This window comes from Dicentrarchus labrax, unplaced genomic scaffold (assembly GCF_905237075.1).
Source record: "Dicentrarchus labrax unplaced genomic scaffold, dlabrax2021, whole genome shotgun sequence".
In the NCBI taxonomy this organism is placed as follows: domain Eukaryota; kingdom Metazoa; phylum Chordata; class Actinopteri; family Moronidae; genus Dicentrarchus; species Dicentrarchus labrax.
Window position 1 is genome coordinate 3,536,104 of NW_026136701.1, and position 27,921 is coordinate 3,564,024.

General features: G+C 40.6%; 1 protein-coding gene across 1 annotated transcript; it reads right to left on the bottom strand.

Moving 5' to 3' along the window:
• Positions 1–699: 699 nt before the first annotated feature.
• rab2a (RAB2A, member RAS oncogene family) lies at positions 700–27,579 on the bottom strand. The gene is made up of 8 exons (XM_051396288.1): positions 27,368–27,579; positions 19,061–19,132; positions 17,930–17,997; positions 15,337–15,419; positions 13,464–13,556; positions 12,634–12,745; positions 6,810–6,878; positions 700–3,533 (listed from the first exon to the last, which is right to left on the bottom strand). Exons 1-8 carry the CDS (start codon positions 27,411–27,413, stop codon positions 3,438–3,440), a joined length of 639 nt encoding a protein of 212 aa, XP_051252248.1. The 5' UTR covers positions 27,414–27,579; the 3' UTR covers positions 700–3,437.
• Between the last annotated feature and the right edge of the window lie 342 nt (positions 27,580–27,921).

A 27,921-nucleotide genomic window follows, 5' to 3' on the forward strand; every position in this document is an offset into this window, starting at 1 on the left:
CTCCCAGTGCTGCTAGCGTGGCAGTGAACTGGTTAAACTGTCCATTGGATGGTTTTCCTGATGAACTAATGAGCTAGCTAAAAAGCTAAGAAGCAGATGTCATACTAGAAGAGGATAAACACTAGGCTAAGGAACAGGATCTTAAAAGCATTAATCAATTATTTGTTGGTCATTAATAAAGCCAACCATTAGTTGGAACTTAATAAAGTGTGCAGGATTAGAAATGCCTCAAGCAGCCTCCCAGCTGACACATTTACATACAATGCTGTCCCAAATTGTGGTGCATTCCTGCAAACGTAGGAATTTAATGAAGGGCATTGCTAAAAAGCTCCTGCATATACACTGAACATGCAAACCTTCCCTGACTACACATGAGTTCAAAAATGTTTCATTCATCAAGCAGGCTCTCAGTCTCGCTGACCTTCATCAGGGAATACAATCTCCATGACTGCTGAAGGTCGAACGGCACGGATCCAAGAGCACGCGAGTCTCTCCCTGCTTATTTTAATGGATAAATCAGATAGAGTAAAACAGCATGTGGACCCATTATGATTGATTCATTCATACAGTGAAAAGTCAGCATGGGCAGGCTGGGTGGCAAAAAAACATGACAGAAAATACAAATACAGTTGGGGTATGTTTTTCGTTTTTTTTTTTCAAACACTATTTTTCCATCTCCACATAACCATCAATGACATGTTTAGAGTTTAGAATGTTTTATTATAGTTTATTGTGATAGCATTTTCATTTTTTCTTTTTTTTAAGTTTTATTTTTTCCAAAGAACAAACACAGCAAATAACGTTGAGGGGGAGGAGGAGGAGGAGAGGCGGGAAGAGCGAGAGAGGAGGGCCACATAGATAAGATAGATAGATCAATCCATAGATAGATAGATAAGATAGATGCGTCAGGTTTGGCTTGATCCTCCCCCCTCTGGGTCCACACACACACACACACACACACACACACACACACACACACACACACACGCACGCACGCACACTACATTTTGCTTTACAAAGAATAATCATCATCAGAATAAGATTAATAACTGTCTGTATATATCTAGGAATAAAAAAAGAAAGAAAAATAAGAGAAGAACACACTGCAGAGGAAAACAGATTCACTCGCACTGCTGTGAAACCCAAAAACTCCCTACAGTTATACAGTTAACCTGGAGAAAAAACAGCTAAGTTAGATAAACAGAAATATATGTATGCATCATGTACGTATGCATGCATATACTGTATGCAGGCTGGGTGTGTGTGCACAAGGGGGGGATGGAAAGAAAAAAACATAAGTTTAGATTCATTTCAAATGCCCAAATTCCTACACAGAATTCAAACTAGGCCTGTTCCTATGACTTTACATATCTCTCTAAGTGTGCGTCTATGCATGTGTAATGCATCGTCAACTAGCTAGTCAGTGGTAAAATGCCAATCTGCAGATAAAGGGTCAGTTGGATTCATTTTAGCAGCTGTCCAAATCTCTCAGAGGGGGTGGAGTTAAGGCAGACAGCTGATTTCAGGAAAGAATATCGGGGGATTAGTTGATTCTTTTCCTCGTTTTTTTTTTTTTTTTTGACAAAACACAGGTTAACACAGTAATTTGGCATTAAAAATAGATACAGAGCTAATGTTACCACACAATCTGAAGAGAGAGAGAGATAGAGAGAGAGAAGAGGCGGGATGAGAAGGAAGGATGAACAATAAGTAACTGAAGTAGTAAAATATGATCATAACATTAAAATGGTGCCTATTACATCGCGGGGGGGGGATCTCGAAGCAAAAAAACATTGCAGCAGTCATCGATCAAGCTCTAAACAGTATACATTATATATCTGCCAGCTAATTCATGGTGGAAATTCTAGCTTGCTTAAAAAGGGAGACGGCTTGACATTTTCAGTTGGAGTCTGTTCTCCACCAGGGACTTTCAATGCCTCTATGCGGTCCTGTTAACAGCCTGTTATCATTCATACTTGTCATTTAAAAGAAAGGGCACCAGCAGCCCTAATGTAACAGGGCGGCTCAGTACCTTTGGGTTTAAATGAGAATTGTTAAAAATGCTAAAAAGCTGTTTCAAAGTCCAAAATGGTCTTTTACCAGCCCCTGGTAAAGATATAACAAGACCACAACAACATGACAAGCTTCACCTTAATACAGCCAAAAAAGCTACAGAAACCTAAAGAGCCATATATACACAGAAATGTGCAGATAAATATAGTTAACAAAAAGAAATTTCCAATCTATTTTCCTCTTTTTACTTCTTAACTTCATAATGATGCCACTGCTCTCAACACCCCTTAACGTTTATTTAACTTTCCCGCTTTTCTTTTCTGATGTTCCAAAAAGGATCCATTTTCACACTCAACAGTTTGGTCTTTTATTCTCTCCCCAGACAATTTAAAACACTTTTTTTAAGCCACAACCAGTTTGTAGTGTTCATTAAATACAAATCATCTGCAAGTCAACAAAAAAGGACACAAAGACAGAGAGAGAATAAAATACACGATGAAAAATAGGGAAAGGAAGCACAAAATAACATAATTTGCACTTTGTTTTTTATGGACAGAAAATACAGAGTGACTTGAATGCCTCCTACACCTTACAAAGTGACATACTGGAACACCTATATCATCCCTATACACACACAGGCACAGCATGAAAACTGACTCAACATGTAAGAACATGTCCTGCTATCAACGTGCTGCGTCATTTTCTTCAAAAACATGTACAGATGTGTGTATAGACACAACATGGTGCACGGTTTATTCCATACAGTCAGTTGTTTAGAGTGTGTTTAATCTCTACCCACAATCCTGCCTCCATCTGGACAAAGTCAACTCACCGTTACAAAAGATATAGGTTTTTTTTTATGATTCTGAGGTACTGTAATATCCCAATAACATCCTCCTGAATTAAGAGGAGTATGTAAATTAAACTGCTGGATTAGAATTCTTCACAATCCAGCATTTTTTTTTAAATAAAAAGATTAAAATCCATTTATCTAACCAAAAAAAGGTGAACTGCAAAACGCCAGAATTTAGTGGCTAAATCTGCAGGTGAAGCTGACTCTGTCCTCCTAAGTCTGTCTGTCCTCCCAAGTCTGTAGGAAGTCAGATTGATTAATGGGGACATAGCCTGTAGACCCTTAGGCTACAGGCTATCAGACACTGGCTGATAGACAGAAAGCGAGAGAAAGACACAGAGAGGAAGGGATGGATGGATGAAAGAATGGAGCGGTAGAGAGAGAGGTTAACAAACTGTTAGTGAGCCTGGACAGTTCTGTAGAAACGCAAGGTAGGGTTGAAGAGGACGAGGAGGAGGGGCCGGGTTGGAGGAGTAGGAGGAGTAGGAGGAGGGGCTGGGTTGGAGGAGGAGGAGGAGGGGCTGGGTTGGAGGAGGAGGAGGAGGAGGTGGTGGTGGTGTGTTTTGGGGCTTCAACAGCAGCCGCCTCCAGCCTGTTGGCCTCCCTGGCTACCGGACAGCGTGGAGTTGGTGGTAGGATGCTGGGGTCCAATCTTAATACCGTTAGCCTGTGTGGAGACAAAGACATAGAAAGATATAGAAATGGAAAAAACAAAACAGCACAACATTATAAAAAGATCTGACTCAGGAGTGATGAAAATCCTAAAGTCTCCGCTACAATGTTCCTCGGTATTATCATTAAGAAAACACAGACTATGACAGTCAAAAATTGACTTATCATTAAGTAAAGTGTGTCATTTTTGTGGACTGAGATATTTTATGGGCATTTTCTACAATTTGACTGAAAAAGAAAATGTCCTTGTTAAAAGGGATTAAAAAGGCCAAAAAAGTAGGGTTAGGGTTGTGTTGTGTTGTGTTTAGGGTTGTGCTGAATTCGGCTACCGGTACCTTTCATGGTCCAATTCACCTTTGTAATTTTGTAACATAAAATACCTCACAGATGATGTTTTTTCCCCATTCTAAACTAATTCATACATACTGCAGAGCTCAATTTTTCAATAAGATAACTGAAAAACTCTTTGTCCTTTGGTTAATATTATATCTTCCTTAAATAAGTTTAAAAAACAGATTTTAAGTTGTTTTACAATAGTGGGCCCTGTATTATAACCTATACGTGTGGCCAAAAGAAATGTGGTTAATATTTCTACATGAAGCTGGTTTAATCAAATTACCACAAACTAATTTTAATTTACAAAGAGACTTGCAATCTGCCCTGTTGACCAATAGAATCAGAAGAGCACACCATTTTGACAGAGCTGATGTGTGAGGCAAGACAGGACTGGGGAGTCCAAAATAGTTGAAGCTATCATATTAGCTGTGTTGCACCATACACTTTTACATAACTATCCTCTGCCACAGTATAAACGGCTCCAGATAAGAGACACATTTAAAGTCATGGTACAAATATGTCTCCAGCCAGCAGCCAGCTAGACTCATGGGCTACGGGACACGGAGTGCTATGACCTGGAAGCGAGGGTCACTTGACTGACCGACACAGCCAAAGGAGGATAGTTTTTGGTACCCTTGCTAGCTCATCTACTTGTGCTGTTGAAGAATATAAGAACAAACATAATCGTCCCTGTTATTGCCTCTATTTAGATATGACAAATTGTAATAACAACAATGCAATACATTTATACAAGTCATTTAAAAATGATCAGCCTCTTTCCACAATATGACATTTTATCCGTTATGAATATCCCTATGAACATTATCAGATTTTGAAAACAACATAAGAATTCCCTCAAAATGAGTAACTTTTCAGTTTCTTTATTAAAGTTGTATCACACAGTTTTCCCTCAATTTCTTTCATGTGTGGGTCTGTGGCCTCCATCTAGTCCTCCAGCATTGTTTTTAATGTCTAGGGAAAGATCTAGCTCAATGTCAACATGTGGACAAATTTGAATGATATGCACATTTTAATTTTGGACACTGATGGTACTCAGTCTCGATCAGAACTTGGGAGGCAACAAGGTATAAACGATGCACAGAGGGGGGCAGGCGACTAGGTAGGTGATCAAAGGGGTCCCAACAGCAAATGTCTGCCCCTGGAGAACAGGTTAATACAGCCATGGACAGATTATCATTTAGGTAAAAGGTAATGAATACAGTCTTGTTGGGCCTTTTTCCTCTTGAATGACAAGAAAAAAAATTTAATTATAGGTCTAGCCAAAAAAAAAAAAAAAAGGAATTATAATCACTCACTAAATGAAAAAACACTGAGGAATGAGTGTGTCATTGCTTTCATGGTGAGATTAACATTGCACAGCGCCTGCAGGGGCTCATATTAGATCACATCATAGAGGAAGCAACAGGTGCTGCTGCGTTGCACAAAGGCAAAGGAAACACCAGCAGCACTGAAGGACACGAGCAGAAAAAAGAGAAGCACATATAAAAGAAGAGAAACAGAGAGAGGAAGGCAGGTGGGTGGTAGAGAGACACAGCTCTTTCATCTCTCTCTCTCTCTGTTTCATCTGTCTCTGTGGCTGTAGCACACTCTCAGCCTCGCTCTCTCCCTCTGTATATATTTATCTCTCTCCCTCTCAGTGTAACTCCCCCTCCTACACTCAGTAGCAGTAGTGCCTCTGGGAAACACTGTATGCCTTTAAATCACATTTATTGAGCTAAGGCCATGTGTGTGTGTAAGACTGTGTGTGTGAGTTTTTTCTCATAGTGGCTGCCAACATTTCTGGTGGGGCTTCCCCCTCTCTCTCCCAGCCAGTCAGCTGATGTGGTTTGGCCGGCCAGCCTGCCTTCACTCCGTCTTACTGTTACTAATAACAAAAACACTCACTGGCTGGCTAACTCCAGTCCCGTCTGACTAACTTTACTTGCTGGCGGGTTGGCTCACTCCAGAACAGACGTGAACACACACGGTTCTGTTTATATACTGCATTGGCTGACGTGTTCACACATGTTTGTTGGCGCATATAGTCTTTGTGCACGGGCCCAAACTTTGGGCTGCATAAGGATGGTGTGTGTGGACTGTGACATGATTTACGTCACAATTTACGACTTCACAAGATCACCTGGATGACTAGATAGTAAAGAGTAATTCCACACTAAAGGTCTTGTTAGCCAAGCCTGTTCCAGACCTCTAAATAACTGCCCGCATCTCAGATTTGCTGCGTCCTTCTCCTTCTCCTCCCGGAATTACTAAACAAATGCTGCGATAAAGAACGTGATTTGCAGCACATGATTTTTTTTTTTCTTTCGGCACACGATATATATTGTCATATCACGCAGCCCTAAGAATGACAGTTGTTGGCAAGTGCATACACGCTGACAGGCTTGGTGTCTTGACTTTCCTTCCTGGATAACTGTTCCACTGAGAAGATAACCATCTGGTTGACTGGATAGCAAACTTACTGACTGGCTGGCTGAGTGTTTGTTTTCTTGCCGAATGACTGAGACCTTGTGGGATGTGAGGAATTTATGAGCTGGCTAGATGCCAAGAGAGAGAGAGAGAGAGAGAGAGAGAGAGAGAGAGAGAGAGAGAGAGAGAGAGAGAGAGAGAGAGAGAGCGAGCTGAGGAGTGGAGAGAGTGAGTGGAAAATAGAGCAGGGGCAGGGAGGAACGCAGGGAGTTTTGCTTGGCTGGAGTCAAAGGAAGCAGAGAAGAGGGTTTTTTCCCCCTCTTTTTGAGGAGAGAAGGAGCGTGGCAAACCACACACAGTGCTGGAAAACCACACTGAGGAGAAAGAGGAGAGGAATAGAGGATAACAAAGACTGGAAGAGAGGAGAGGACAGCCTAAAAAAAAGAAAGAATACAAAAATGGAGTGGTTTAAGGAGGAAGGAAAAGGCGAGGGAACAGTGTGTCTCACCTCATTGTTGATATCAAACACTCCCTCCTGGATCTTCTCATAGATCTCCTTGGCTGTGTTGATGAAAGCCTGAGACAGAGACAGGAAGTGAGAAAGACAGAGAGAGAAGAGGAGATTCAATTCATACTTGTGTTGACTCCTATAAATGGGCCTGCTCAGCTCTTATGAAAATGTTTTTACATCATTAGGAATGCAAAACCTATTCAATGCAAGTTTCAGATGTTAAAGAACAACACAACCAGGCTCTGAAACATTCTTGCTAAAGATTGCGAAATGTATTTGTCTGCCTTACACGCAACTGCTGATCAGGAGCCATTCCAAAACCCTAAATAATCTCGTAGAATCTTAAAACTTGCTGGAAACTGTAATCTATAACAGTGAACTATCATTCTCAGTTATGGCTCAAAGTGTGAACTGATTTGTTAAATATTCCATATAGGTGTGTCAAATGCTGGAGAGAAGCTCAGACATTCCACATTTAAGAGGTGGCTGCTGAACAGCACTGCATTCACCATTTGTGTCAATGGAAATACACGCCCTGCAGACAATAACAAAACATGGATGTCATGAAATAGATGTAGATGTGAATTTGTCTTCCCACCAGCACTTTAACACCACAAAATTTAAAATGAGCACTGTTCATTGTAATACTGAAACATTGAAATAAATAGAAATCAATGGCTGCCTGGGAGGGTAACATATGCATATAAGACATTTAAAAGAAAAAGTATATATGATTTATAGTAAATTAAATCTACATGAAATTAAACATGCAAGGGAAAAAAAAGCATGAAACAAAGTCTGGAAAGCTGTGCTCACTAGAAACAAAGCAAACTGCATGCTAACAAAGCTAACATTTTTAAAGGAACCAAATCAAAAAAGCCTCTAAAGGACTGGTACAGCAATTTTGGGAATACAACAACATGCGGTCATTGTGAGAGTAAAATGAGAATAACGGTATGCATCTCATGTGTGGAATCAGGGTTTGTGTAGGTTTCAACAGGTTCATTTTAAGACTTTTAAAAAGGACCAGTGTGAAGGATTTAGCGGCATTTGGCGTTGTAGATACAAATTACAATGCCCTCGCATCACCATCCTGTTCCAAGTGTATGGGAGAAACTACAATGGCTGCCTTTTTAAGACCATTCTGAATGCAATTTAAGACCCATTTCACATCCACACTGACAAAAAATAGTATGAGGGATATGAAGGAAAATGCTGGTTTCATTTTTAAGAGCCCGCAGACACCCTGTGTACATTTAGTACAGAGCTGAAGACAGAATGTAGTTAGCTTAACATAAAGACTGGAAGCATGTGGAAACAGTTCGCTAGGCTCTGTCCATCAGCAGCAGCTCATCTGAAGCTCACAAATTAACACATTGTATGGCGTTTGTTTAATCCACACACTGATAAACAAAAAAGTTAAACTTGATTTTAAGGGCAGTTGCTGGAACTATTTCTTGGGGAACCACAGCCAGGTGAGTGACTGTGTGCTGCTTACCACACTCTTGTTGTTTTCCCATATTGAATGATGAACTGAATTTGGGAACCTGCACCACAACCAGCCAGAGACACTGCATAGAAGTACTGGGTGCATCAATGAACTCTTGTTTATTAAGCTTCCCTATGCCTCCGTTATCTCACTGTCAGAAAGAAAGTAAATAAGTGTCATAGCCCAACTGATACTGGATTTCTGAGGCTGGCGGTAATTTCGATATTTGGGATTTTAATATTCTTTATATTCTTTACATAAACACATGAAATAAACAAACCATCTTGATACGGATCCCCTTTTCTTTTACAGTGAGCAAGATATTGAGCAGGAAGCCAAACTACTAGACGAACTATGAGATGGTGACACTGTTTATAATTGACCTCAAACCTAGTTTCTGTCCTGCAATATCTTGTTACTTGTCAGCCGACAAGTACACTGATACCGATATATCCGCAAAAATACCCGGCTGATTTCTCAGTCTAGCTCGGATATGTGCATTTCATCATATGCTGAGCAATATCTTGATTTGTGTATTTTGTTAAGCCTGAAAATGAGAAATGATTTTTAGGCATTCGCTTAAAATGATATCAAATAAAACCACTTATCTTTAGATCAAATATCCCTCAGCAATACCACATTGCTTTATTCTGTCCTGTCCCACATCAAGGTAGGAAGATGCTCTAAAAATTCTGTTTGGTTGGGACTCAAGATGTAGTCTACTTTAAGACTTAAAATTCTTCACTGAACACTATCTAAGCCCTTAGCTTTTAGAGGTTTACGTGATATGTTTGAAGACCTTGTTAGAAGATGCAGAAACCTTTCAGAGCAAATTTGCTTCTTCAAGTCAACAGTTGCTATAACAATGAGAGACACACACACACGGCTTACTGACAGCTCTGCGAGGATCAAAGATGTTAGAATAAGTGGAATTAAACTCCCTGAGCGACTAGCCTATGACTGTCGATGCAATTGTCTCCAGGGACGGTCTCTTAGTGTTTGTGTCTCAAGGGTCTAAACTGGAGAGCAAGTAGGATAAACTGGGGATCTGACATCAGCTCAGAGCACAAACAGTCTGTGAAAGAACACTGAAACCCCGCTGCCAACTGCCTCCACACACAACTCTGGCGGGAAGGAAAGGAGCGTGTTTCTTCAGCACAGTCGTTGAAGACCTGAAAATGTCCTGAACTTCTATCTGACACTCAGTCTGAAATAGACTGAGGAGCCCAAGGGTGCTCTCCAGTAAACTCCGTCCTGTTCACTTCTGTCCTCTTTCCTTCCTTTAACACATCACGGTATCCCTTGTTCCTTCACACCTCTCTACACTTCATTTTCTTGAATTTCTCGAAGTTGAAATTTGTGTAGATCGTAAAGACAGAGGAGAAAATAAAAGAAGGAAACAGAAAACAGGGTAAAATGTGGAGAAAATGTTGATTTTATATATGAGATTAATTTGTCCCTGGCGAGTTTGAATGACTGTGTGTTTTGGGGGAGGTGGGAGGTAAAATTAGTGTTTTTGTCAATGGAGTCTGGTAGGATGTAGCAGTTTTGGTCTGAGATGCTAGTGTCATATACAGCACCTTTAAGTATAGGAGTAAAGTAAAAATGGGAGAAGATAAGTGAAGAAATAGACAAGAGAACAAGAGATAAAAGAAAAAAGAGAAATATAGAAACAAGAACAGAAATGAGCTGAGGCTGAGGAAAGGCTCTCAAGGAAGAGGAGATGAGACGATGAGAAGATGCTTACAGGAATCTCTATCTCCCTAAGGACCATCCCATCAACCCGGTGTCCACCCACAGACCCTGACGACAAACCCAGCGCACTGATTGGCTGCTGGATGTCGCTGAGAAGAGGCAGGGTGGAGGTTATGAATATGTATGAACTCTAACTGGTTGATATACTGCTTGGGAGAGAAAGGGAGATGATGGAGAAGAGGGAGGGGGAGGAAGGAGCTGAGGGAGGAGGGGAGGAAGAAATGAATGGAAGAGGGCAGGAAGACATGGAGGAGAAAGGGGAGGAACGAAACATTGGAGGAGGGGGGAGGAGGAACGGGATGGGGGGTGAAGGAGGATAGGAGGGAGGTAAAGAGCAAATGATGGACGTCGAGGGATGAGGAGGAACGGAGCGAGGAGAGATGAAGGGAAGGGAGTAGAGGAGCGGTATCAGGAGGATTCAGAGGACACTAATGAGACAAATTAATCATACCACACACACACACACACACACACACACACACACACCCCTCCCCCTCATTTTAACCCCACAGAGAGCTCTATTCGACAGTGGTATGGGTGTGTGTGTTTAGCATGATATAGGCCAGGAAGAGAGGGTAGCAAAAAAAAAAAAAAAATCAATGTAAACACACACACACACACACACACACACACACACACACACACCACACACACACACACACACACACACACACACACACACACACACACACACACACACACACACACACACACACACACACACACAGTGTGCAGTGCCCCTGGCTGGCATGCTGTGCAGTGTAGGATGGGATTATTTATGTGATTGGATAAGTGAGAAAGGGGTCCCCGAGGACAACGCCATGCATTCATTACATTCAACAACACCAGGGGTGTGTCTCTGCGAGGGGCGGAGCAGTGTATTAACTGTGCCTGATGATGCTAATGTGGAGCTGGCAATGTTAGGCTCCAGTGTGGTGATCCATGACGCCACCAGATAAACGGTCAAGTCAGCTGGAGGTTGTGATAGTCCTTTTAGTGGTAGATAAAATAGTAAAAGCTGGAAAATAAGATAGATTTTTTTCATCATTCATCACTCACCTCTGTTCACCATTCAAGGCTGCACTGTGTATTTATCTCTTAATGTGCACTATTTCATTCATAATACACACCCTGCAACACTTGCCAGTTTTCGGATTTTGGCTTGATGTTGTTATTGTGTGTGTTGTTGTTGTTGTTGTTGGTTAATCACTCAGTTTCCACAATGACAGAGAGCACTTTTAGTGGTGGTAATGAGGAAGGCTGGGCTGCAGCTACCATCGAGCACACCAAGGTCACATCCTAGGTACTGTTTCTTTTATAATCTGTTTTCCTGTGAATCCAGCGTGGGAATGGCTTACTATGCCACCACCAATGAAACTGCTACACAGAGAGGTAACTACTGAATGGCAATTGCAGAAAATGCTACTGTCAAAAATGAGATCTGATTTCTTGAAAATCTTCTTTTTCTTGCAGCTGATATCATTTTGGTTTGAAGGTTGGTTAATGCTAACATCCTGCTCACAATGACGATGCTGTCATGCTGATGTTACCAGGTATAATGTTTACCATCTTCACCGTCTTAGTTTAGTGTGTAAGCATGCTAACCTTTGCTCATTAGTATTGGATAAATTGAAATTTTGACCCAAGGACTACAGGAAAATTCATGCAATCAGTAGGATTCATTATCTGGGGACCATTAATGTCAGTAAAAAATTGAATGGTTATCCATCTAATAGTTGAGCTATTTCAGTCTGGAATGAAATGGTGGATTGACTGACACTACCATCAATAGTGCCACACTGTTAGCATGCCTAAAAATAAATAAATAAAAATATTTAGGGTGTTCACACAGCATTTAGAATATTACGTCAGGACATCCACAGAAAATATGACTGCATGGTTAAATGAATAATTAAATGTAAAAGAAATTAAATTGATCAAGTCATTTCACACTCTTTTGATTTGTAACTTTACCTTGCCTTTCTATTAGTACATTTACAGCTACTAATAATATAACTAATACTACTACACCAATAATAATACAAAACAAACAAACAAAAAAAACAAAAACACACCAATAGCAAAAACAAGGAATACAATTGCATAGTATCAGAAGTGGATGACACCAACTGGACTAAAGGCGATTTGTAATACACAGCTATTACAGTCCAATATATGGGTCTAACCCCAGTACTGCAGCCTGCTGAAGGCTGGTTGAGTGAACACTAACAAACAGAGGACTAACTCCAGCTACAGATGTCAACAGGCAGCACTGATATCTGTGAAATAGCCCATGATGTGTGTGAAATTCTAGTGATGGATGGATTTATATGTGAGGACAAAGCTGTTAGCATTAGTGTTGACATGCAGGGAGTAGTATATATATCAGACAGATTGAGTTTATAGCATTTTCGAACTCTGCCACCAATTAATGAATTATTGCTGAAACACTGATGTGTAATGTTCAGGTACTTCGCTTATTATTCTTTATGTCAGTGCCAAATAACCTGGCATTTTCAAATGTAGCATGAATCAAGGTGTGCATGGGTATATGTGTGTGTGTGTGTGTATTATTACCTCCTCTACATTAGAGGCCGTCTTGGCTGAGGTCTCCATGAATATGAGGCCGTGTTCTCTGGCAAATGCTTCACCTTCCTCTTTCTTCACCTCTCTCCTTGACTCCAGGTCACTAAAACACACGCACACGCACACACACACAAACTCGTTAATGCAATGACATAATGTATTTTCAATTAGGGAAAAAACAGTTACCTTAAAGTTTAGCCTGAACACTGATAAATGTGTGAGTCCTTCTGGTAGGTTTTAAACCAAGTAAAATTAGTTTCCAGGTGTTTGTAATTGTATCAACAGCAGCACTTTTTTGACATAATGTGTATTATTTTTCTTATGTAACCCTGTTATGTAACCTCAGTGTTGTCAATAACCAACTGAGGTTTGTTGCAGGAGTAACTTCCTTATTTCAATTTGTCAGAAGTATGCATTTACCATAATTCGTTTCAAGGTACATGCAATTCTATCAACAGCACTCTTTTGACATGGCTTTATCTTACACAACGTTATGTTATGTAACAAACAAAGTATTGTGAACTACTAACATACGAGTTCCTCTTTTAAAATCTCACAAAATGATGTAGTCAACTCAAACAGGTGTGGAACAGTTTGATTTATTTAAATTTTAAACACAAGCTACAGTGTGAGGTTATGGCCAGGCCCAGAAATAACAGCTGTCCAGCTTGCTTGGACAAATTATAAGGAAACTATCATTTTATAGCAAAGTGCTCTTAGACAGTAGTGATGACTGTCACACATTGTTGATGGTCCACTCTTATGTAGGGCAGGATGCAAACATCACTGTGCAATTGATGTGGCCACAAAAAGGATCTCACCTCTTGTTGCCAATAAGCATGATGACCATATTGGAGTTGGAATGTTGGCGAGCGTCCTCTAACCAGGTTGTCAAGTGGTTGAAGGTGTCCCTTCTGTTAAAACAAACACAGAATCTAGTTTTAATATAGTTTCCCACTAATGCAAAAGAACACATAGAGAAAAGAGCACCTATTACCCTTATTGTGGAAGTGAAATTGTATAATTTGACTCACTTGACAGTATTACATGAGACAGATAATCTGTGAAAAAAAATCAGTTTCCTCTGACTTGTTCTAGCACTCCTAATGGCAATTCAGGAATCTACCAGGCCCGAATGAAAACAACCAATCAGAGCCAAGATATAAAGACGCTTTGGGTTGGAAGCTTGACAATAGTTAATTGTGGAGTCTCATTCTTAGTATCTGTATTTGACGCCCTTGGAATTAGACTCAACAGTCACCCATCTTTCTCCCCTCTGATTGGCTGTTTTTGTTCAGGACTGTCTCACGTACTACTGTCAGAATATAGTTAGATCAATTTCAGCAAATATGACAAAAAAATGTTTTCATAAAAATGACCTACTGCAGCTTTAAGTCCCTCTAGCCTAAAAGGATGAACTCCATACCAGCTATTCAGCTGACTGTATTTGCAGATTAGGTCAGAGCTAAGAACCCCAGGATTGTCATTTTGTGGAGCATGAAGGTCCACAGTAAATGGATGGACATCATGACCTTCATTTTTGAAAGAGAGGATGCTGGTGGAGGGGACATTTTGACCTTAGGGCAGCAGTGCTCAAAGGGCAACAGGGTTATGAAAATCATTACAAATCAATATCTGGGACCATGAAGATCAATAACAAATTTCATGTCAATCTGGCCAGTTGCTGTCAATATATTTTGCTCTGGACCATAGCGCTGAATGCTGCAAATTGGGTTTGAGAAGAGAGGCAGCTAACTCCCCATTGACACTTAGTCACTTTATATGTCCTGCGTGGATCAGATAGCTATCAGCTCTCAAAAGAGCTGAGTGTAAATACATCCAATGAGCATTCCACCTCCAGAGGTGGTTTGACACACTTTCTGGGCCAGATGTTAAGAGTGTAAATGCATCCGCCTCTCCAAGACACAAACATAATCTTTACTCCTCCCATAGTGTGTCAGTAAGCAGCCTGTGACTCACTGTCCGATTTTCATAACATACCCGATGAATCTTAATGACGTGAAGAAAAGATACATGTGTTCTGTATTTTCAAAATACAGGAAATACTTTGTAATATTGGGCATTCTGAATTTGCACAAAATACCAGAACGTTCAGATTTTTGTAAAGCACACATGACTCTGGGGAGAGTTTGAACCCTACAGGAAAGAAGAACAGGAAGCAAAATGAGAGATTGAAAATGTTATGTCTTGTACATTATATAGAAACTTACTCTCTGTCCAATGCAAAGACATGACAGTAACCTTGTGAGGCAGCTAGACTAGCAAGATTAGAAAATCACACAAAAACCCATCTTGCCAGTCTTCAAGCTGTGTGTTTGTGCCGCAGCTACAGTGGTATTGAGCCAATCAACGTCCTTTGACGAAGTACTGGCAGCTACGGGGACGGGCACTAGGTGTGACATAGCGGTAAGACACTATTTGTTAAACAAAAATGGCAGCTGATAAAGATGTAGTAGCGTAGATGCTGCTAGCATCAGTTATATCAGGACTGGAGAGTATTTCTTCATAGAAAGAAGAGCAGAGAAACTGTGTTCACAATGGTGAGGAAAGGATGCTAGTAAGGCTGAACTAGGGGTATTTTAAGTACACATCATTGTTACTCAATCTAACATTCAACTTGGCAACAAGCTTGACCACAGAGCGTGTAGGGGTCTGTCTGACTGGTCTCGTTACCTTGTGATGTCATAGACTAGCAGTGCTCCTGCTGCTCCTCTGTAGTAAGACCTGGTGATGGACCGGAACGACTCCTGACCAGCCTACAGAAACACACACACGTATATTAATGAACACACATTTTTATCATTTTAATGCCCACAGACAAGATTGTCTGGGTTTCTAACAGCCCTAAGCCTGACGTTTGACCCAGCTCTCAGTCTTACAGCTCATCCTCCCACAAGTCATGTTTATGTAGTTTATTTCCATATATGTTCTCTGTAGCAGTCATGATTCCCAAGCATAGTCGGGCACCCGGTTTTCAGTCAGCCAGGGTAAAGACAGGACAGAGCAGGGCCTGTAATTGAATACAATGGAGTTCTCTCTTTCTTTCTCCATCTATCTGTCACAACCCCTTTCTTTCTCTCTGTTTGTGTGTCAAACTCTCAATTTCCCTATTTATGAACCAAATGGAAGGTCACATCATTAACTGTGTGTCATATATACGGTCCGTTTATCCCCCTATCTCACCTTGTTCACCTCCCCATTGTCTCACCTCGGCTGTCTCTTCCTTGCATCACTCATCTTTTCATTCTTTCACTACGAATCCCTGGGCCTCCCCTCTTTCCATCACTCCTTTCACTATGTAGCGCTCTTACCACCCCCGTTCCACATCTATTCATCCTCTGTCTCCGTCCCATGTACAGTAACAATGTTGTCTGTGTTTCGTCCAGGCCGGAGCAGAAAACAAAACAGCACTCTTATCCTAGCAGCTGCAGCCCCGCGCTGCTCTGACCTCATCTGAAAAACCAGACAGTCAGTCGGTGAATCACTCAGCAAGTCAGAGGACCAGGCTGCCAGTTTGTCAGCCAGGAACCCAGTCTGTGGATCAACGAAGCAGTCGGTCACTGAGTCAGAGAACTAGTTAGTAGCCAACTAGTTAGTTGGTCGACAAGAAACTCGTTCAGGTATTCAGTCAGTCAGTGAGCCAAACAGCCACTTAGAAGCCCCCACGAACAGTCAGTCAGTCATTAAGAGAGCAGTCAACCAGTCAGTAATTCTATTAGCGAATAAATGATAAATAAGGGTGAAAGAGAGGGAACACTGTGTCTGCCTGCCATCTGGCCTACATGCCTGCGTGCAATAACACACATACATGCACACACACTTATTCATGGCATGTGCAGCCTACACAATGATGACTGACTGCTGTTTCTAGCCATTTGGTGATGGTGGCGGAAGTCCAGTAAGCATCAGTGAGCCCTGCTGGTTTTCATTTTGAGCATCTAATCAGGGCTAACACCTGGATGGCCAGGTAAAAACTTAACTAGCTGGTAGGATGAAAAACCTTGATGAGGTCTTTTCCTCTCATACTTGGAAAGGTGTTTTTCCATAGAGCGCTAACTCCCCCTGCTGGCCAACTGGGTACCTGCACGTACAGGAGACCATAGTGCACTGAGCCAGTAGTCAGAATATTACATCCTTTTTCCTTTGTCTGTCCAAACGCACACACTTGAGGTGTTGAGCAGTTAGGTGCCTTTGGGTAGTGGCAGGTAGCACTGTCCCATGTCTGAAACGTGCCAACACACGTAACTCACACTGGAGGCACACGTTTGCCAAGAGCTCTCTAAAGTGGTATTCCAGTGTTCAAGTGTTACCCACAGTTCATCATGAGCTTTATAACACACAAGTCATCTGCGTTTTTGCACCGGCAAACTGGTTTTAGGACTAACAACGAATTAAGATGTTAAAGTTTATGACAAGCTGAATCAGCCATTCAGAATATTATTGATGTTCAAACACAGTGCAGTTATGGTAAAAAATGGTTCCTTCACTCAACATTTAACAGACAGAAAGCATTTTCTGAGAAGATTTTGTCTTTTATGTACACTCACGTCTCAAGATAACTATTTAATTGCTTTATTAATTGTATTAATCCCCTCAGCTCATGATTGTGATTTCTTTATACAGTCCTCCGATTGTCTGCTTGATCCAACTTATTTGTTCATTATGTGGAAATAAAATGAAACCAGCAAAGCATTGGAACTTGACTGAGCTATGTATTATGTATTTGTGTGAGGGTGGGATGTCCTCATTAATTAAGTGTGTCCCACTGAGCTCTGATCAACCTCAACGGACACTTGGGCACTGTAGCAGTTACTGGAAATACTGTAAGTGTGGGAATTGGGACAGACCCTCCATTTTCCTAACCATGTTTTCTTGACCTGTAGGGAAGGGAAGATGTGATACACAACTCATAGGGAAAGAAAAGCACGGTCCTGAGAGAGGTTCTGTCAGTCAAAAATGAGTTTTTATATAAATATTCACCAAGGTTATGAATCAAGCATTTTATTTATCAAATAGAATTAATTATTAAAAGCTAAAAACTACTGATAGACAGATTACTCGCATTCACTAATCAAAAATAGCTTTCTGAAGACTTTTTCAGGTTCATATTTACATCAACATTAAACTTACTTTAAAAATGACAAAGAAGGGATCACTACAGAACTACAGGCTAATGTTTAAGAGTGCTAATGCCTGCATTTCAAAGACTTTAGTCATAAATATGCAATGAGGGGGAAAAAAAGAATATACAATAGATATATATTACCGTATCCCAGATCTGCAGTTTGATCTGTTTGCCATCTATAGTGATCATCCTCGCTCCAAACTCCACACCTACACACACCCACACCCACACACACACACACACACACACACACACACACACACACACACAGAAAAGAATGTAAATTAGGTACACACACTTATTCATGGCAAAAGAATGTAAATTAGGTACAATTATGTGACTAAATCAGAAAGTCTCTAAAGCTGCTTATTAATAAACCATATTCATTTAGTTATCTTCTCAGGTGTCACAATGAGTGCATATAAAAAGTTTATTGTGTGATTATGAACACTATTATTATCATTATTATTATTATTATTATTATTATTATTATTATTATCATGATTATTATTATTATTATTATTATTATTATTAGTCTAGACTGGAACCGCATACATCATTAATTGTGACAAATGGATAGAAATTGGACAAAAAGAAAGCATTTTGTACCCCAGTATTACATTTCCATGTTTTGTAGGAATATTATATAGCAACAATTAAAAGCAAGCATTTTAATCTGCTTTATTATTTGCCCCAGCAAAATGTTTGTTGATTCATTTCTAACTGATTGTTTTTACATCGTTGGACAATGGATGTTAATTGCAACCACCCTAAACTACTGATGGTAAATTTAGACTTTAAATGTTGATTTGATAGATTTCACATACCTTGTGCCTTCTTAAGTCAGAAATACGAATATATCTTAACAAATTTCCTATCTCATTACTAATAAATGATTTACTGTAACTGGGGCAACTTTAAGATGAGTATGGTCTCCTTATTTTAAGACATCAGATGTAGTGGTTGTCTCTATGATCTTAGGGCTATGGTGAGCTCAGCTTTGCTTATCTTAAACAACATTCTCCTTCACTGCGATAATGGTTCATGATATCAGTGCTTTATAGCTCCAACTTGCAAAACCCACCACAGTTATACAATTACTTTAATTAGCTCCACCTTTTCAGCCTGTTGGCCCCATGCTGTATTGATTTTGCACTGCTTTCTAACAACAACAATAATTAGCTAATTCTAAATTAGGATGACATTTTATACATTTAAATCTAGTTATGATGTTGCTTTAGTGCTGAATGTGTAGGAGGCAGGTGCTCTTACCGATAGTGAGGTCGTGAACTGGCTGAAACCTCTTGTCTGTGAACTGTAGTAATAGACATGACTTTCCCACACCTGAAAATGAAACACACAAACATTAAAAAGGGTCTAATGCCGCAAAATTGGAACAGTGAGTCATACATGCAAGCATGAACACCACACGTACCAACAATCATTATAAAATCTATTACATTTCCTAGCAGTGAACTCCCACACAGCGCAGACACACTCTGCTGTTTGAAGGTGACAACACTCTGCAGGGAGTTACAAATGTACAACAATAATGAATGTCTAATACATATAATTCATTAAAATTTAAAGTAGGAATATTGGAGTCATTGTGCAGGTCAAACAACACCAGCAGGGAGCTTACACACCATTTTCCAACCTAGCTTCAATTAACCTGAGCCAACTGTTAGCGTGCAAACTGACCAGCTGGCTTCTTTGTATGTGTGATGCCACTGTTGTTGGTGGCACTGGTGAATCTGCTCATTATTAACTCTACATATGACTTCAGTTCTGGATGTTGCAGACCACAAACACGCAGATGGAGTAAGATTACAGTCAATGGCATGACGTGTCAATATTCATTTCTTTAACTTGGAACGACCGGCATTTATTATGTTTAGTATCTCAGCACAGCGGAGCATTGAATTACAAAGTCAGATGATGAGGTTTGCCAATTTAATTCCTAACTAATTTTAACAGCAACATGAAATATTTGAGTGGAAATGTGTCAAGTGAGTGACCTAAGTGTTCATCCCTAGGCAGTGTATGAAGGGAAAGTGATTATCAATCTTCAAACAGCAATGTGATACAATACTTTGTTAGTGGGAACATGCAGTCATACACATTCACATACTCTCATATTTTCTGGTTTCTTTCTTCCTCTATGACAGTAAACTGAATATATTTGTGTTGTAGTTGTTATTTAATGCTTAGTTTGCAGACTTGGGTTCATGCTAAGATGAGCATTTGGTGTTTTGAGGTTAGGGAGCACATTTATCTTCATATGTGTGGGAGAGAAAAGTCCTTCTGGTGTCAACAAGCGATGGATGGAAGGAGGGGGTGGGGTGAAAAGAGATGAGAATGATGCTAATGAGAAAGGCCAGAAAGACAAACTGACAGATATTCAAGGAGGTGACAGAGGGATGTGGTCTCCCTTCTTCGTGGTTTCCAAGGGTTACCATTGCCAGGCAGCGGCGTTGCTGGGCAGGGATTGTGTGATGATAATGATAAGAGATGGAGGGATCATGAGGAGGGCAGCTCTGTAGAGGTGCAACAATCATGTCATCATCACCCCTGTCTCCATCATACTATCCATCAGCCATCAATGACTCGACTGCTAACACAGAGGAAACATTAAGCTCCCATTTGCTATATTTTTCCAATAGCAAAATGGGTCACAATACAATTAACAGACAATTCTAGCATAGCTCAACCATTTCCAGCCAAGAGGTAACAGCATGTTGCCTGTGGTAGAGAGCATGAGCAAACTGTCTACAGCAGCCCACAATCAAAACCTGCTGTGCCTTCAAATGGTAAGAGAGGCTACAATCACATAATTAGTGGAGAACTACCAAATATGTTACAGAACAGGGTCTTTCCTACAGCTTCTAGTTGAGCTAATAATGCCTCACCATACCAGGAGCTCATGCAGAGGTAATTCGAATGTGGAAAGACCCACTGGGCTATCGGAGAGCTAAAAGCCAGCCAGGTGACTGAGCGGCTGGTTGGAGAACAGGTTGACTGGATAATTAACAGGTGGATTCATTTAGCTGCACTGGCTAGGCAAACACCAGTCTGATTCAATAGATGTGGACCAGTGAGATAAGCGCTGGCAAACATTCTGCTTCCTTCCACTGAACTGCAAGTGCTAGGCCCGCAGTAGCTAAGAATCTACACACTATCTATGAAGAAACTTAAGACAAAACTTATACTTAGCAATGAGCAAGATGTTCTGAAGTAGTACCTCAAACAATCCAGCACAATATTCTGCAGTGGAAAGGCGCAGAATAAAGAAGTGGTGGTTTTCAGAGGAGAAAAAGTAACAGATCTTTTATGTTTCAGGTCTTTAAGTTGAATTCTAAGGATTTAGCAATAAAGAGATAAGTAGCTACACTTGGTTTAAACAAGACTAAAGCCTATCGTCTATCTGCCACATTTTCTCACACATGTCTGACGGAACACATCTGCTACACACGTCTATTTTCTTCAGTTTTATGTGGGTAACAGTGCTTGTGTGTTGGGATTTTAGCACTGCCAACACCTACAACCTCACTAATGTGCCTGAATGCATGAATTTAGAATAGAATACTACCTTTTCCATGAGGCACAGCTGATCTAAGTCAGGTCATATGACAACTAGTGGGCCACATACCATTCTAAAGGCTCAGTTAAGATTCCTGTTCTAAAGTAGTCCACTCAGCTAACCACATTAACTTCTGGTGATTGATACACTAGATAATGTAGCTAGCTTCTCCATATGTCAAGGAGAATTGCTATAATGAATAAATACACTGAAAGGGTGACTTTATTTCAGTCATGAGCTGGAGACTGAGTTGTATCATACTGGCCTTTCGCCAATTTGTTTCATTACATATGTCACATACTGCTAGATAAAATTAGAGCTACAAAGGAAAGCAAGGGACACATGTCTAGGCTTTACAGAGAAATCTACTTTGGATTTCCATTTCAACAGTTTTGGTTTCAGTTTTTATAACATTTATAACATATTAGTTCATCTTTTGTTTCAGTTGTAAAGTTGTATTTGAATTAACACTTACATTACTAAGGTAGGATTCAAAATGTATGTTTCGAGTGTAGACTATGCAGAGCTGCACAATTAATCGCAATATTATTATTATTCATATTATTATTATATATATTATTGTTCCACAAGTTAACCTTGACAACAGTTCAAGTGGATGGTGGTAGTGTGGCACTATGTAAGCAGACATTCACCAGATATTTAGGGGAAGAAAGCAACAGTCTATTAGAAGCAGCACTGTGGAAGAAAAGTGGAATTTTCTAACTAAACGTTCACCACACCACCACTGGACTGCAGGCTCCAGTTGTGAAACTTCAGTCAGGGCACTGTACAACTGACCCAGGGTCATCTCCTCTCAGAGCTCAGTGACTGTGGGGAGGGTTTCTCATGTAGTGCTTTAATGTTGAATACTGACTGTAATGAAGTATTGTTTTTATTATTGCATTTATCTTTATGTGTTTAGTAAAAATAAATTCTTCACTCTTCCTTCAGAGAAATGTCTTTGCTTCTCCTTCCCAGTGAACCACAATGCACCTCAACATTCTGAGAAAGGGGTCAAACTTCTTTGAAAAGTAGAAAGTCTCTGGAAACTTGCAGACGTACAGGCAGTGCTCCATAGAACAGAGTCTATTTTTGGAGCATTAAAAGTGCACAGAGACTATAATTTTCTTTCAGAGTCAGTCTGTCTTTCTGCCAACCAGATCTGTGGACAGGCTGGCTGGAGGCCACTGGCTAAAGAGAAAGTCCAACCTAGAACAGGATTTGCATCTTTTTTTTCTATTGACCAGGACAGTTCAATCAGTATGACACTGCCTCGTCGTATCATCATGGAGGAAAGTCTCTCCAGAAATGAATGCACAGCTCTACCAACACTGAATGGAATTACTAAAAGTTTTTGTAAGTATTATTTAGGGTTCTGGTTCATTAGACAGCATGCAGTAGAGCAGGAAATGAAGGGAGAGAGGGGGAATGGCGCGCGACAAAGTTTGCCAGCGGGACTCAAATTGAGAACGTGGTGATGTGGCGAGCATCATGATCCCTTTGACCATTGGGATGCCCCACCCAGTACTGATTTTAACTAATTTCACATTTGAGGAAGCACCAATGACCATTGAAAATCTCCATTTAAAAAAAAAAAAGCACAAAACCTTCTTTTTTAAAAGAAATATACTATATAAGCTTTTAACATGACTAGAAAACAGTGATATGAAAAGGAATATGTGGGATTATAACTTTCCAGACTATCTCACAAAGACCCGTGTGGTTAGTTGTCTAAAAAACCTGAGGTATACCTCACAAGGTAGAGTGGTACAAGAACTGGTTAAAGGACCAGTGTGTAGGATTTAGTGGTATCTAGTAGAGTACCAGTTGATAGCAGTTGCAACTCACTGAACACCACTGGCCTCTGTATTTGACGACCTGGGAATGAGAACGGGTTGAGAAACTACAGTGGCCGTAACACTCGAAGCGCAGAAGTCCCCATCTACAGCCAGGGTTCTGGACTACTGTAGAAACATGACTCTATGGAAGGTGACAGCCGCAGGATCTACAGATAAAAACCTCTCATTCTAAAACACAATTCTCATTTTCAGGTGATTATACACTAATAAAAACATAGCAATGAATATTATATTCAATTACCGACCATAGATCCTATGTTACACACTGGAGCTTTAATGAAAGACAACTAATGCTGGATACAAGTCTGAATACAAAATGACTGCAAATTTAAAAAAACACTGCTGTATAATGGGGTCAGCCAAGAAGTTTTCCCTTCTGTCCCAGAATGCTGCCTCTGTATCAGACCTTTAAACATTTATCGACGCAACTGACTGACTGGTACTGGATCTTCCTCATTCTCAGAGTGCAGTGGTAATGCTTATCACAGATCTGAGCCAACTGGATGAGTCAAAATGATCAAGTTTTCCTCTGCACCTCCAGCAATCTAGTCCTGTTGGACAACTAACTAACAAAAAATCACAACAGCCTACGTGTACAACACCACATGGGAGCCGGGTGCGTCTGACAGTTGGTATGGTGCAGGTCAAGGGTTAGACTGTGACCTGGAGGGTAATGGAGGGAAGACCTTTAAAAGCAGACATATGTAATAAAGCATCTGTTGCCATGCATCTGGACCAGCACAGAGACCAGAGGGTTTTCTGGATGAAGCTGCAGGTCTTGTAAATTGGGGATTATTTGTTTTGGTGTATCAGGACTCAACATGGCAGTTACTAGGGTACAAACAGACACACCCAACTGAAACATGTCAAACTACTGTACTGTATGAATAACCTCAGATAATGGAGGGCCGATAAGACCTGGCTGTACAAAGTAACAAAAAGTGAATCTCCATTAGTCGGCAGGAGGTCGAGATAAGGACCCGATTATAATGTAAGGGTGCCAAATTATAACTGAATAAAAATAGAGAAAGAAGTAAAGGAATTAAAATAATAAATGTAATCATCCAATGTATTTTAGACATTAGCACTTTTACCTATAATAAGGGAAAACTGTAAAAAAAACAAAAAAACAAAAACATAAATTCCATAAATTACCCCAGCAGCTTTCCTTTTGGTTGGTGTCAATTTTTCTTTAACTGTTGGGGGAGGGGGGGGTCAGATACGAGGCTTGTGTCAGGAAGTATTTGGAATGACAAACTCACTTACCACTCATCAAATTAAAGAATTAGCCCAATGTTTACCAGACCCTGACAGACTGCTTTCTCAGGCTTAAATTACCCTTAGCAAACAATTAAATAATGTCCCTCAACACAATTTATCTTCAAAAGGTGGCTCATGAATAATGTACATTCAATAGGCTACCAAATATGATCTGTGCGTTTGTGTTCTATACATGTTAACCAATGTAAATGTTGAGCTCTTTGTTGAAAGAAATCACATGATCCAGTATTAGCAAACATCTTCCAACAAAACTGACTGTTGCTTCAGATGTGTGCAGGCCTGCAGCTGAAGGTTTTATCATTTCCACACATTGATTATTAAGATTTAGGCAGTGGAACTTTGAGAAATCAAAATCTTCAACATATTATTACAGGAAGTGTTATTTATATTAATTCACCACAAGGAAAACAAATCTTTTAATTTGCTGAGACATGGACTGATTTTTGCTCATGCAAAAGAAATGTCTCCTCTCCTGCTTGCTTTTTGGAGATTTACTATTATATCTCAGTGTACATTGATTATGCGTCTCTTGGTCCAATGTGACTCAGAGTACGGCCAAACGGAACACAGCCAAATAGTGTGGGATTAGGGAAGGTGATAGATATCAAAAACTGCCTCCTCTTTGCAAAACAAACACAGCATTCAGTGTACTAAAACCACGTTTTTACAGAGGTATATAGATATCTGTAATTGCATCATTCCTAATCTTGACAATTAACTTTTTTGAAAGACTTACATTGAAGCCAATTAGGTTTGTGGCTGGCAAAATAAGGTTCTGAGGCTTCCATAGATCTCTGATACGGTCCCAAGCACTCCCCTTCCAAACTGGTGCTATATCACACAGTGACAGTATTGAAAACAGTTGTTTTGATCAAACTCAACTTCATCCTTTGCCAGGAGATGTCAATGTCACCGTCACCTGCACTGTTCCATAACTGCTCTGTCAAAAAGGTATTTGTGAGAGCCAAAAGCAAAACATCCAAAACAAATGTCTGTCTTTCCTTCCTTCTATTACTCCTTTCTTTCTTTTCAACCAATGACGCCAAAGGTAACATGTTGGGGCGTCCTGAAAGCTCACCTAGTAGAGCAAGAGTCCTTGCTGCAGCGGCCATGGGTTTGAGTCCGACCTGTGGCCCTTTGCTGTGTGTCATCCCCTCTCTCTTTCACCCCTTCCTGTCAAAATCCATTAGAAGTCAATCAAAGCCCCCAAAAACAGACAAAAATAAATAAATAAAAGGACTTCTGTGGTTTTGATGCTTGTGGGCGTGATTCAGTAGAGAGAGGTTTTGCATTTCATGGCAACCTACAATGACATGTAGGAGCAGTTGTAACGCTACTGGTCACATTCTGACCACCCTGAACATACCGGACACAGAAAATGTGCACAAAATCCTCTTCCACCCTGTATACACGTAAACCTGGACATACACATACAACTGATACTGTACACAAAGGTGGCTCTGATCCCTGTCATGGACAACAAACCAGATCTTTTATAATATTTTCCCCAGGTTATCAAAGGGTTTCAGCTTTACTTTCTCTTTTTCCTGAGGATTCCTTGGAAGGCCCACACCACACATGATCAAATAGAAATAGATGAGTTCGATGTGTGCACTGCAGAGTATTTCTGGTGTAGGCATACATGTAATCAAGCTAGGACCTTGGCTGGCGCTCTCTTCATCACTCGCTACTAGAGATAAACAACAACAGCAGGCAAAACATGAACCTGTTTCGCAATAACACTGTAGTAAGCATGCAGCCCACCAGTCATCATCTCAAATAAATCAGGACATTATGAATCTTTTCCCAACATGTTTCAACTTCCACCATAATAACAGATTTTGGTTTCTATACTACCAAACACATGGATGAGGAGAAAACGTTTCATGATCATTTATTCTATCTCTCTTGACTGGAAACACCTGTTTGGCTCTTGACTGCATTTGGCCCAAGTCTTTGGTTTGGCTTCCTGTACTGAAAAATCCTGACACATTTCTCACTCTACCTCAGGTGACTGCTGTTTCCTAACACTGGTGCAACAGTATTATAATACAGCTGTATTATAATACAGCTGTATTACAAAAGCACCTGCTGTCATACTGCAAGCTAACAGAGCAGGGCCCTGATCAGGACAGCCAGCTAACAGTAAACAGATGACAACATGAACTACTGCTCCCCTGGTTTACCACACAGGGGGACAGAATACAGAAAAACATACACTCTTATTAAAAACAACAGAGGAAGAAAGCCAACAACGAGTGTAATTGGTGCAACATATATTTGGTTAGAAATAAGTGCTCTACGCCATTTTAGGGAATATTAGAGGCTATAGCTTGACGTCCTGGCCTTCTGTGAGAAGAAGCTAAGCTAATATAAACTGTGTCACTTGATGATGCATCCAAAAAAACCCAACAAATGGATCGTATGATTACCACCGTTTGTGGTAACGAGCTCTAATGAGTGCTTCATTTGCTGCCGTGACAGCTGTTTGCTCAATATTCAGTGGAACAGCTAATGCTAGCTACCTCGGCTAGCAGGCTGTGGCTAACACCCCCACCCTCGACGCAAACGGACAAAAGGCCCAAAATCTATCCGACTGTCAACAGCCGCTACACCGCAGCAGTACAGGAGAAGCTTCGGTGAGGGTGCCTGTGTGAACATTTCTGGCATTGTCAGCGTATTTTAAATGTTACCCAAATGTGTTAAGAGCGTATAATTGGAGCTGTCATCCCACCCCCTGCGTCTGTGCTTTCACCACGTCATTGAACTATCCAACACTGCGGAAATACACCGCTAGCTAAACGCTAACAGCTAGCTGAATGCTAACGGGCTGTCTAGTTGGCACTTGCTGCGGCTTACCCGTGTCTCCGATGATGATGTATTTGAAGAGGTACGCATACGCCATGGCCCCTGGTTTGTGCAGTCAGCTGTCTCGACCGTTTCACCTTCGTTGAACCAACCGTGAACCGTGTGAAAAAGGGTAGCTGACGGCTTGTTAGCCTGTTTTTCTCTGTCGGTGCTGAGGAAGGAACAATAAACAGCCAGAGCCTCGGCTCTACGTCACACGGTCCGCCCTCGCCACGCTACAGTATGATGTCTTCAGGGTCTCCTCGGAAACTTTGCGACGTGTTCAATTACTCTACTCTTTATTGACATAAGTGCACGGGAGTCCGTTAGTGTGGCGCTTTTCATACTTAGGGCAAACAGCTAAACCCATTTTTTAAATAATAATAATTGTTATTGTTATACGAGATTGAAAACATTAAACAAATTCACCAAAAACCAAATCATTGGGAAACTGTTACACTACAAGTCTGAAGTCGCTCTGGCGGACCCTAGCGGCTGCATTGTTCACTGCAGCCCACAACTCAAATTTGATGGACAGAGTGGTAATGATATATTACTGTAATCAG